The sequence below is a fragment of the Balaenoptera ricei genome, chromosome 14 (genome assembly GCF_028023285.1).
Source record: "Balaenoptera ricei isolate mBalRic1 chromosome 14, mBalRic1.hap2, whole genome shotgun sequence".
Classification (NCBI taxonomy): domain Eukaryota; kingdom Metazoa; phylum Chordata; class Mammalia; order Artiodactyla; family Balaenopteridae; genus Balaenoptera; species Balaenoptera ricei.
Genome location: NC_082652.1, coordinates 25,397,731 through 25,410,582, shown reverse-complemented (window position 1 = coordinate 25,410,582; position 12,852 = coordinate 25,397,731). Strand labels below are relative to the sequence as shown.

The 12,852-nt window shown below is 39.6% G+C and overlaps 1 protein-coding gene across 3 annotated transcripts in view; it reads left to right on the top strand.

The window, feature by feature from the left end:
* Window positions 1-12,852, top strand: part of ZNF280B (zinc finger protein 280B) — a 30,617-nt gene that overhangs the window by 13,502 nt on the left and 4,263 nt on the right. For 2 of the 3 annotated variants that reach the window (XM_059894048.1, XM_059894049.1), the window contains exon 3: window positions 552-5,222. The exons of the other annotated variant lie outside the window; for it this stretch is intronic. In XM_059894048.1, coding sequence (XP_059750031.1) covers window positions 621-2,255 — 1,635 coding nt within the window. In that variant the 5' untranslated portion in view covers window positions 552-620 and the 3' untranslated portion in view covers window positions 2,256-5,222. Of the gene's footprint in view, window positions 1-551; window positions 5,223-12,852 lie in introns of those variants that run through there. 3 annotated transcript variants of the gene reach the window in all.

Here is a 12,852-nt window from a genome sequence, read left to right as displayed (position 1 = left end):
ATCTTTCCGGACCAGGGCTTGAACCCGTGTCCCCTGCGTTGGCAAGCAGATTCTTAACCACTGCGCCACCAGGGAAGTCCCGATGCTTTTTAAAAAGAGCTGTTACTTTAAGTCTAAGAAATAAGGATTTTTGCCTTTAAGATACAGAAACACATTTAAAAGTTATAAATTTTCCAAAACAGATGTAGCTGGTTAGAATTCCAGCTTAATCTTCTTTGACTCCAGACCCCATGTTTCTAAACACTGCACAATGGTGCTTTTGTAAAAATACTCATCCTTTACATGTGATTTCACCTAGTGATTAGTTGTTGGAGTTTTGGGTTTTTTTTCTTTTTTTAATAGAAGAGATCAAAAAGCTATAGCTCCAAAAGCTATGATTCTAGAGTTGTATAGACTTGTAATCATAGGTTTTTAAGCTGTCATTTATCCTCTTTGACTCTCAGTGTCCTTATCTGTAAAATAAGGATGTTTATAAATACCCTAGAGTTTTGGAGAGAATTAAATAACGTATTTTTCTGTACTTAACTGATGTGTAGTATGTTTATACTTAGGTGGCAGTTTATATAAAGGAAGCACTGGGACCTGTGGCCACACCCTTCAAGAATAAAAAAATTTAGAAAATGGAACCACCATGTATGTTATGTGAAGAACAAGAGCCAGAACCACAGAAAAGCATAGAAGAAACCAAACAAGTAGACGATGAAGATGATGAACTGATCTTTGTTGGGGTGGAACATGTAAATGAAGATGCTGAGCTGATCTTTGTTGGGATGACCTCAAATTCAAAACCAGTTGTTTCAAACATATTGAACAGAGTTACCCCAGGTTCGTGTTCAAGGAGAAAACAGTCTGGTCACTTCAGAAAAGATAATGCTCACAAATTGCAGCCTGTAAGTCATGTGATGCCTACATCAGAAGCAATGACTGTCTTACCAGTTTCTGACTCTGAATCAAGATCAACAGATAGTCCTATTATTATTGAGCCTTTGTCTAAACCTGATTATAAAAATAATTCACCACAAGTCGTGCCTATTAGCTCTTCAGAGTTATGTTCTCCTCCTTTGATTACCTTCACAAGTTCATTGCAGCATCCAGTAGGAGCAGCACTTTCTACAGGAGGTATGAATAAAAGTCCTCGTGTAACAAAGCGACTTTCCACTTCTGAAACAAATAGCACAAATCCCAAAAGGCCTAAACTCAATAATGGAATCATAGGGGGACACTCTTTAGCTCTGGCCCCTTCAGGTATCTTTCATACAATGACAGCTCAGCAAAGCACACCCTCAGACAGTGTTCATACCTCATTAAGCCATGTTCAGAACAGAGAACCTTGTCCAACAGCTTTTCCAAAGGACAGTGTTCATTGCAAGCCTATAAGTCCTTTTGGGGAAAATGGACTGGCAAAAACAGACTTTTCAAGTCTAGCAAGTCAAAACAAGACTGTTGATCCCACGAAAGGAAATCTGATCGTGTTACTTCGTGACTTTTACTATGGACAGCATACAGGAGATGGGCAGCCAGAACAGAAGACTCACACAGCCTTTAAATGCCTCAGCTGCTTGAAAGTTCTAAAAAATGTCAAGTTTATGAATCACATGAAGCACCATTTGGAACTTGAAAAGCAGAGGGGTGACAGCTGGAAAAACCATACTACCTGCCAGCACTGCTACCGCCAGTTTCCCACTCCCTTCCAGCTGCAATGTCACATTGAAAGTGTCCATACTTTCCAGGAGCCCTCTGCAGTCTGTAAAATCTGTGAGTTGTCCTTTGAAACAGATCAGATTCTCTTACAGCACATGAAGGACAATCATAAGCCTGGTGAAATGCCCTATGTGTGCCAGGTCTGCAATTACAGGTCGTCAGCCTTTGCTGATGTAGAAGCACATTTCAGAACATACCACGAAAACACTAAGAATTTGCTTTGCCCATTTTGTCTCAAAATTTTCAAAACTGCAACACCATACATGTGTCATTATAGAGGACACTGGGAAAAGAGTGTTCACCAGTGTTCCAAATGCCGGCTACAGTTTTTAACTTTCAAGGAGAAAATGGAGCACAAGACCCAGTGTCATCAAATGTTTAAGAAGCCTAAGCAACTAGAAGGATTGCCTCCTGAAACAAAAGTTGTTATACAAGTGTCACTGGGACCTCTTGAACCAGGATCAGTGGAATTAGCATCCATTACTGTGAACACATCTGATTCTGAACCTTCACCCCCCAGGTCTAAAAGTAGAATTTCAAAAAAACCCCATTAATTCTACTTTCAGTAAATCTGAAGCAAATACTTCAAAGTTAAAAACCCCACTAAAAACAAAAAATCCAAATCATAACATTATTCAATAGCATCAAATATAGTGAAACCAATGGATCATTTATGAGGTTTTTCTAAAAATTCATGAAGTACAATATTGTTTGATCTGAATTTTGAGATATTATTTTAAAACATATTACCTGATTTTCATATAACTATCTGGCTTAACACATAAAAGGTGTGTGTGTGTGTGAATGGGGGGGGGAAGAGAGAGAAAGAGAAAAGTGAAAACCTATTTATTATTTTGGTATTTCATGTTATTTGTAAGTTTGAAAGCTCTGCTATACATATAATCTGTAGAATTTTTTAACAACTTAATTTTATTTTCAACTTTTTCCATGCCTTGAAGATTTCAATATTAACTATAGCCTATAGTTAGGCTATAGTTAGGCTAACTATAGAAATGGCTTTGTTATGGTGTGGTCCCGTTTGCTGCTGAACTCTCAGAAGTGCCTCTGTTGTGCTGATCTAAAATAACCTGACTCTGAAAGCCTTGGTGTGGAGAAGTTGATGGAGACCCTATGGTGTGAATGGGGACCAGAAACAGGGAATTCAGTAAGTGGAGAGCAGTGGCTCCTTGTCCCAGTTGAGGAAGGGGCACACATTCACTCCAGGCTTGGAGCCAAGGCAGAAGGAACACTGTCTCAGACTGTCTTTACCTAGCCCAAGGACATCCAAGGAAGCCAAACCATTAAAATAAAATGCCTATGTTTGGTGAGGGGCCCCTGCAGGCATCAAGCAGGTACTATGTATCATTGGCTTCAGATGGGGAAGCAGAGATAATTAATAGAATGGGACCTGGTGCCAGGGGACCTCCTTTTGAGTGATCAAAAGGGGAATTTGATTTGTTCTCTCACCTCTCCCATCTGGCTGGCCTTTAGTCAGAATGAACTAGCCATATCTCTCTCAGTCACAGCAGTAAAGCAAGTTAAGGTTCCCAAGGAAAAAAATCCCTGACATCCATAGTTTGATCTGTATTGGACCCATAGGTTAACTGAAAAGGGCCAAACACATGGAATCTGTCCAGTTTATGAATAGGGCTAAGTTTAGTTCTCTTACCCTTAAGCTGGAATGGGGTTGTCCAAGAAAAGTAGAAATAGTGGATAAAAATAGTTAAGAGTGATTAAACCCATTATAGGACTTTTCCTAACACATTTCCAATTACATGTATCTTACCCTAATTGAACATGTGAAGTTTGCAATTTTGTATCTTGCCTTGGACATGAATGTATTACAGTTAACAGTTAATTCTTTGTGTGTATAATTTCCCATTTTATCAGACTAATACTGAGTTTGGGTCTTACTTGACACACTCCAATGTGCCAGAAATGTCTCATTTATTTCAGTAATTATCAGGTCATAGGGTTATTATCCTTTATTTGATCTATCAACTGTCTAATCTGTGATTATACTTGCCGGAACCTTTTTCCTTGCCATCTCCAAGGGCTCTTTCACAGAACTGGGGTACCCTCTAAGTATTGGTTCCTGAACATCAGCAGCCTTGGTTGCCTCTGTGGGTTCCTGGAGTTGAGTCTCCCTAGGCATGTTTTAGTGCCATCCCTTCTCACTCCACCTCCAGCCCAGGTACCTAGCAGCCTCTGTGCACCACTCAAGGAATCTGGGATCCTGGCTGTAGACCTGTGCCAGGAGAAATCTCTCCCTTTTGCTGTTGCTTTCTCCTCTTTAAAGGTACTTTATCTCTCCCCACTCCTTTTTCCCCCTCCTCAATCTAGTTAAATTTTCTAAGCTTTCACAAAATGCTGGAAAGGTATAATCATCAAGGGGTTAGCATCCCTCATAGAATTGAGGAGGAAGGACTACAGATAACAAAGTTGTTGTGAGTATATCGTCCATATTTTAGATAATTTCCTCAGTGTAGATTCCGTTATATTTATTTGCTCAATGCTTGATTGATTGATTTGCACTTTGAATATTTTACTAGGCCTTTCCAGTTAGTTTGCTTGGGCCAAAGCACTTTGGTAAAATTTCAGCTTGAACCCCTTTAGGTGTAGAAAGAGTGTGTGTGTGTGTGTGTGTGTGTGTGTGTGTGTGTGTGTGTTCTGGTCTCAGGTGGAAACTTCTGTATATAAATAGATGTGCAGACTTTTGCATACTTATCTCCCTTATTCTGTTTCTATGGTAAAAATATGAAATGTTTTAGTTCTTTGTGTTTGTGGTTGCTTAGTATTATCAACCCTGTTACTGTTGTTTGCTCTAAAGTATGCTCCTAAGGAGTACAAATTGTTATTTATTGCCAACTAAGGTTCCAGTGATATGGCCCCTGACTACCTCCTCTCTTCCATTCTCTGTCGTGCTACTTACTCTGCCATTTTCCCCACTGGTGCACTATTTTTGACACACTGGCCTTGCTTTTCCTCAAGCAAATTCCATTTCTTCCCGATCCAAAGACTTTGTAACTGCTGTTCTCCTTCTTGGAATGCTCTTCCCCTAGGCCTGCATGGCTTGCTACCTCGCTTAATTGTTTGACACTTCCTTTGGTATATTGAGCTTCACCAGTGTTGTTAAAATCACACAGTGAAATCTCCAACCCACCCCCCTTTTTTTCCTCCTCTTAAACGCACTTTAAGTCTCCACACTCTTCTTCCCTACCAGTCTAAATTTCCTAGGTTTTCACAAAAAGCTGGGAAGAGATAATTATCAAGGGCTTTGCTTCTCTCTTCGAATTGAGTTTGCTTGAGTCAGTTTCTGTGCCTGCAAATAGAAGACAATAGTGAGTTGAGTTCTTTCGAGAGCTTTCTCTGTTTTTCTATTGATACCTCTATATTTTTTTAAGGCAATGTCACTTTGTTTTGTTTACAAATATATTGAATATCTGTCAAGATTACTATTTTGTTATTGCCCTTTGTGAATTTCCTTGTCTATTTTGCTTGTTCTTTCAGATAAAATTTATTTTATTAATGTTGCCAAAAATTGCAAGTAAAATTAGCAATTATAGAAATAAAATGTTTTTTTTGAAAAAGTGTTTTCACTATGTTGTCTTTTCACCAATAACATGGCATATTTTTAGTTTTATTTGTAATCTTATTGCATTGGCCAGGACTTCTAAACAATGATGTGTAAATGGGCTTTCTTATTCTTGGTTTAATTAGAAATGCTTTACCATCAGAGGTAATGAGTATATGGCTTAATGAATTTCTATTTCTATCTTTAAAATTTAAAGAGAATTGTTTTATTGGATAGTTTACAACATCCGTTGAGACAGTCATTTTCCTTCCTTCCTTCCTTCCCTCCCCTCTCCTCCCCTTCCCTTCCCTTCCTTTCTTTCCTTTCTTTCACTAACCCAAGGTTTTGCTTGGCTGGATTCACAACTTTTCTATTAGAAACCTTCCTTTCGTGAAACAAAAATAATTCCACTTGGGGTTGAATATTATCCTCTCAGAATCTCATTTCATTTCTCATTTCTAGTATTGGAATTAATTTCCTCTCCCCCTTACTAGATTTGCCACAGTTTTATCAATGTTTCTGATTTACTTTTTCCAAGAAGCAACCCTTGCTTTATTATCCCAACAAGTTTTATCTGTAATCTATTTTTGTCTCAATTCATTATATACCTTCTACTTTCTTTATGGTTGTTCTTTTTTATAACCTTGTATTTTAAAAGCTTTCTTTTTTTCTTTTAAAAAATTTTTATGAAAATAGAGTTGATTTACAATGTTGCGTTAGTTTCAGGTGTGCATCAAAGTGATTCAGTTATGCATATATATCCTTTTTTAGTTTTCCATTATAGGTTATTACAAGATATTGAGTATTTTTTTATTTAATAAAGGATTAGGACTTTACCTACCTTTATTTAAATAACAGTTTTGTCTGAATCCCAAATATTTTGATGCATATATATATATTTTTTTAATTAAAATTTTCATTCTCTGTACTTTTTTTGTAAGTTAATTCCAAAGATTTCAGAATTTGCAGGCTGAATGTTTTAGTCTTAATTTATAGTTTACTGAGAATTAAGTTTTCCTTGGAGCTCTGAGGGTATGTGTGTATGTACACTGACATGTCTATATATACACATCCTTTTCAGATTACTACATGGGTTATTTTTTAAAAAGATATTTTCTGTTTGTATGGGAAAAACGTGAAATGTTTTAATTCTAGAAATCTATTCCCCTTAAATGAATATAGTATAAAAGGTAAAGGTATGAAAATATTCATTTGAGAGTAATTCCTAGTAACAAAACTTGGAAATGTTAAAAATTATTCATAACACCTGTTAAAGGTGGTAAGAAAACCTTTATTCAAGGGAACACTACTACAATGGGGTTTTGTAATAGGGGAGAGAGATTGAGCTTAACTCTGACTCCAGCAAGGACAAAGTTGGGACTTATAGCCAAGGATCAGGGTGGGTGTCAGTGCATGGAAACTTACTGAGAGGAAGCATCAGGGGTAAGGGTGGATTCTAGCTAAACCCACTGATGGGATCATTGCTGAGGCCAGGCCAGGGTGATGAGATATTGAGGTGAGGGGAGAGGAATTTGATCTGATATCAATGGTGGTCAGATCAAGGGTGGGGGATTTCTCCTGAACTAACTCAGCAGGATTCTTGCTAAAATTGGACTAAATGGGCAGAGCCCCTGGATGAAGACATAGCCCAAAGTTGGCAGTGTGTTAATTAACTATTGGTGCATAACAGATTACCACAGAACTAACAGCTTAAAAAATATTATCTCACACTGGTTCTGAGAGTTGGGAATCCAGGAGAAATTCAGCTGGGTGGTTCTGGCTCAGGGTTTCATGAGGTTGCAGTCATCTGAAGGCTTGACAGGGGCTGGTGGATTTCCCCCCAAGATGGCTTACTTACATAGCTGTTGAAACTCCAGTTTCCTTGCTGGCGGTTGGGAGAAAGCCCCCATAATTTCATGTGGGCCTCTCTACTGGGCTACCTGAGTGTTCTCAAGATATGAGTAAGCTGGCTTCTAGAGAGTGAGCAAGGAGGCTGCAATGCCTTTTATGACCTAGTCTCAGACATTTCACTGTCATTTCTACAATATTCTATTCATTAGAAGTGAGCCACTAAATCCAGCCCACCCTTGAAGGAAAGAATTTGTGGACATAATTTAAAACCACCAGGGTACACACTTGGCCACAAATTGTTTACATACCTCCTATGTGCAAAATGCATTTTCCCCCCAAAGCCTCCGAAAGTTTTATCCATTACAGCATTAACTTGAAGTCCAAAATCTTATCATCTGAATCAGGTCCAGATATGGATCAAGGTCCAGTTGTGCAGCATCTCAAGTATAGTTCCTCTAGATCTGAAGACCTGTGAACAAAAGAGATGAGTTAATCTGTCCACTTCCACAGCCAACATACAGTGGTGGGATGGCATAGATAACCTTCATAGACACACCTGTTCCAAAAGGGGAGGGGAGATGGGAGTCAATAGTCAGTAGCAATTCTGAAATCCCACCAGGTACATGTTGGCAGTTCATTGACTAGGATTCAAGACCTGGAAACTTTCTGGGCTTCAATCTCTGGATTCTTGATTCTGCCCTCTAACATACTTCCATTTTATGGAAGGTAGGTAGTACATGGTTACAGTGAAATAGTCTTTGCCTAGCCTGGTTCCTGCTTGTAGAAGGCAGAAGTCCAAAGCTCTCTATTTTGTACTATTTCTGGTCCTTTCAGTCCAAGCTAGAGGCATTTCTTAAATATATTCTCTTAAAAACTTGGTGTTTCTCCTGTTAATCTTATTGGTGTTCATGCCAAAGAACTCCACTCCAAAGCCACAACCACACATCTCTTCAAGATAAGGCCTACTCTATCTTAGTTTTCTGCTGAGATAGCTGAGGGATAACACCCTTAAGCTTTGTAGAAGTCCTATTGTGTGATTGAGATGACTGCTGAGTCACACCCCTAACTCTTTGGAGGGCCTTGGCCTGACTAAATGATGCTGTGAAACATCACCTTCAATCTTTCTGAGGCTTAACAAAGAATTTTAGAATCCACCTTCTCCCTTGAACCTCTGTTCCAGCCATCTGCTTCTCTTTCCATTCCTCCAAGAAGGCCAGGCTCCCTTCCCTCTGGTTAAAAGCTATTTTCGGGCTTCCCTGGTGGCGCAGTGGTTAAGAAACCTCCTGCCAATGCAGGGGACATGGGTTCAATCCCTGGTCCTGGAAGATCCCACATGCTGCTGAGCAACTAAACCCATGCGCCACAACTACTAAGCCCATGTGCCACAACTACTGAGCCTGCGCTCTAGAGCCCGTGTGCCGCAAATACTGAAGCCCACGTGCTGCAACTACTGAAGCCCACGCACCTAGAGCCCGTGCTCTGCAACAAGAGAAGCCACCGCAATGAGAAGCCCGCGCACCGCAACGAAGAGTAGCCCCCGCTCACCACAACTAGAGAAAGCCCGCGTGCAGCAACGAAGACCTAAAACAACCCAAATGTGGGCAGTGGGAAGTGAAGCCAGTGGGAGCCTGGATACCCAGGTTCCAAGTCTGCCTCTAGCTCAGGGCAGGTCAGTCCCTTCTCTGAGCATCCGTTTCTCCATCTGCCAAGTAGAAGCCAAATAAATAAAATAAATTTTTTAAAAAAAAGAAGAATTTTACAGTCACACTCATCTTTAGGCCACCTTTTTAAAAAAAAATTTTTTTTTAATGGAAGCATTAGTTGTTAAGGTGGTTCTTTTTTATTTTATTTAATTTATTTTATTTATTTATTTATTTTTGGCTGTGTTGGGTCTTTGTTTCTGTGCGAGGGCTTTCTCTAGTTGTGGCAAGCAGGGGCCACTCTTCATCGCGGTGCGTGGGCCTCTCACTGTCGCGGCCTCTCTTGTTGCGGAGCACAGGCTCCAGACGTGCAGGCTCAGTAGTTGTGGCTCACGGACCTAGTTGCTCCGCGGCATGTGGGATCTTCCCAGACCAGGGCTCGAACCCATGTCCCCTGCATTGGCAGGTAGATTCTCAACCACTGCACCACCAGGGAAGCCCTTAATTTTTAAATTTAAAAAATTTGAAGTACAGTTGATGTACAATATTATATTTAGACTACCTTTCTTCAGTGCCCTGGATATGATCTTTGCTTGGTAGCCATTAATTTTAGCATCTTTTACCATCTTAAAAGACTGGAACATTTCAAAATCAGCAAGTTCTGTCTCCTTTTTTGTTTAATAGTCTTTCCCTTAGCTTTTTTATTTCCCTTCATATTATACTATAGTCAGCAAGAAGAAACCAGGCAGCACTTTCAGCCGTTTGGCTGGAAATCTCCTTAGCTAGATGACTCAGTTAATTAGGTACAATTTCTCCTTTCAGCTCAGTAGGTACATTTTCTACTTGTCATAGAACTGCATGTGTAGTGTTACTAAACTTTCTGCTGCTACGTACCCCCTTTCTCAGTTTTCTAATAACATGTGCCTCACTTCCTTTTAACCCATGCCTTCTCAAAGTCCAGGGTTTTTTGTTTGGTTTTTGTTTTATTGTTTTGTTTTTTTACTAAGGCTTGCACTAACACTCTCCTCAAAGTCCTTCCAGCTTTTGTCCGCTGCCCAGTTTCAAAGCCACTCTCATACTTTAGGTATTTGTTACAGCAGTGCTCCCCTTCCAAGTGTAAGTAACCTATTGCTGTATAAAATTTTACCCCAAACTTATCAGTTTAAAACAACAAACATTTATTATCTTATGGTTTCCAAGAGTCAGGAATTTGGAATTAGCTTAGTTGAGTGGTTCTGGCTCAGCTTCTTTCATAAGGTCACAATTAAGATGTTAAGATGGAGCTCCAGTCATCTGAAGGCTTGACTGGGGCTGAGGATCAGTGCTGTGGTCTGAGTGTTTTGTCCCCCCAGATTCATTTTGAAATCCTATCTCCCAGAAGTGATAGTATTGAGTAGGTGGGGGCTTTGAGAGGTGATTAGGTTGTGAGGGGGGAGCCCTCATGAGAGGGATTAATGCTCTTATAAAAGAGTTCCTACAGAGTTCCCTAGCTCCTTCCACCATGTAAGGATACAACAAGAAGTCTGTGACCTGGGAGAAGGCCCTCACCTGACCATGCTGGCACCCTGATCTTGGACTTCCAACCTCCAGAGCAATAAATTTCTGTTGTTTACAAGCTACCAAGTCTGTGGTGTTTTGTTATAATAGCTTGAACAGAATAGGACGATCAACTTCTAAATTTACATGGCTGTTGGCAGGAGGCCTCAGTTCCTTGTCACATGCTCCTCATGACATGTCAGCTGGCTGTGGCAGAGTGACTAATCCAAGAGAGAGCATGGGAGAAGCTGTAATCTCGCCTTAGAGGTGAAATACCACCACTTCTGTTGTTTACTGTCGGTGACACACACCAACCTTGATATAATATGGAAGTTGACCATATATGGGCAGGAATGCCAGAGGGTGGGGAATCCTTGCAGGCCATCTTGAGGCTACTACAGGGAGAATGGAACATAGAAATATACATGACATGGAATCTACAAGGAATGCAGATAAAAATGAGTTAATGGTCATGCTGTTACTTTCCCACTCTCCACTTTGCCATTGTGGCTGACACTGGTCAATCTGAGATGAGATTTTTTTTTGGAAGTAAGTACATTATTTTTAAAACTTGGAATACATAATATATTCACATTGTTCAAACATCAAAAACTATAACAACCATTCTCAGGTTCTTTTTTAGCCTTCTATATAATTTCTAGTGTTTTTCTCTCTCTTTTTAATATAACTGATTTCTATTACAAGTTTTCTGCACCTTCATTCTGTCCCATCTCTGTACCCTTCAGTGTTCCTGCTGGGGTGGCTGATTAAGTCAGTGATAACCAACTTTATCAAATGTTTGCTCAGCCACACCCTTAGTGTTCTCTGGAGTATGCTTTCTCATTTTCTGCAACATAGATAGACTGAGAATTCTCCAAATCTTTAAGTTCTTGTTCCTTTCTGCTTAACAATTCTTTGTTCAATTATTTCTCTTTTCAGGGCTTCCCTGGTGGTCCAGTGGTTAAGACACTGCAGGGTGTGTGGGTTTGATCCCTGGTCACGGAACTAAGATCCCGCATGCCGCATGGTGTGGCCAAAACAAAAAAAATTATTTCTCTTTTCTCTCATTTTACTTTAAGTAGTCAGGAGAAACCTTCAATACTGTGCTTGGAAATCTCCTCAGCTAAATATCCAATTTCATCACTTGAAAGTTTTATCTTCCACAAAATACTAGAACACAAACACAATTCAGCCAAGTTCTTTGTCACTTGATAACAAGGATCGTCTTTTCTCCATTGTCCACTAACATGTTCCTCATTTCCCCCTGAGACCTCATCAGAATGACCTTTACTGTCATGTTTCTACCAACATTCTGTATATGGTTATTTATGTATTTTCTAAGAAGATGGAAGCCTCCTCTATAGCTGCTCTATTTTTTTTTTTTTTTCTGAGCCCTCACTAAAATCACTTTTAACAGTCCCTTCATGTCAATACTTGTTTCATCTAGCATGCATTTAAAAGCTCTTCCAGCCTCTACTCATAACCTAGTTCCAAAGCCACTTACACATTTTTAGGTCTTTGTTAGAGCAGCACCCACTTCTTGGTACCAATTTCTGTCTTAACTTGGGCTGCTTATAACAGATTACCATAGAATGAGTGATTTAAACAACAGACATTTATTTCTCACAGTTCTGGTGGTTAGGAATTCCAAGATCAAGGTGCCAGCAGATTTGGTTCTTGGTGAGGGCACTCTTCCTTGCTTATAGATGGCTGCCTGCCTCACATGGCTGGATCCTCTCATGGCAGAGGGAGCGAGAGAGAGCACTTGCTCTAGTCACTTTCTCTTCTTATAAGGACACTAATCCCATCATAGGGATTCTACCCTCATCTAAACCTAATTATTTACCGAAGGCCCCATCTCCAAATACCACCACATTAGGGGTTAGGGTTCAACATAGGGATTTTTGGAGAGATACATTCTATGACCATCACACAGTCCCTCTGCTGGAGATTCCCTTACTCTCTCGACATTCACTTACCCCTCCTCTTCTAAGACCCTGTGTACATGTCTTACCTAAGTGGACTCTTCCTTGATTTGTCCAGAAAAAGGGTAGTTGCTTTATCAGTTGAGTTTCAAAGATCCTAGCTAATTCTCTGTAATATTAATTAGCATATGAGTTTATAATTTATTTCTAATATCTTTGAGGGTGATCTTCTTGACAGAAGGAAACCTGTCGTATTTGTCTTTGTATTTACACCCTCCCAGACCAACCTAATACATTGGTTTAGCCCTTATAAGGATTAGCCCTTAATAAATGGTTGAGTAAATGAATTGATGCATGGGCAGATGGATAGATGGATGAAAGTTTGAGCCCAAGACATATATTTGTAAAATGAGGGTTTTAGATTAAACAATTATTAGTTTTCCCCTACTACTTTGAGGTTAAAATATTTAAAGATAGGGGCTTCATGTGATAATGAGATCTAGAACTTGAAAGCAAAAGGAAATGAGATAAGAAAGCAAATAAATAGGAGGCATCTTTAAAATTTGGCAAAATAGCAGAATGAGAGTAGAGAAAAACATATGCAATGTTTGTGAATTATTCATTT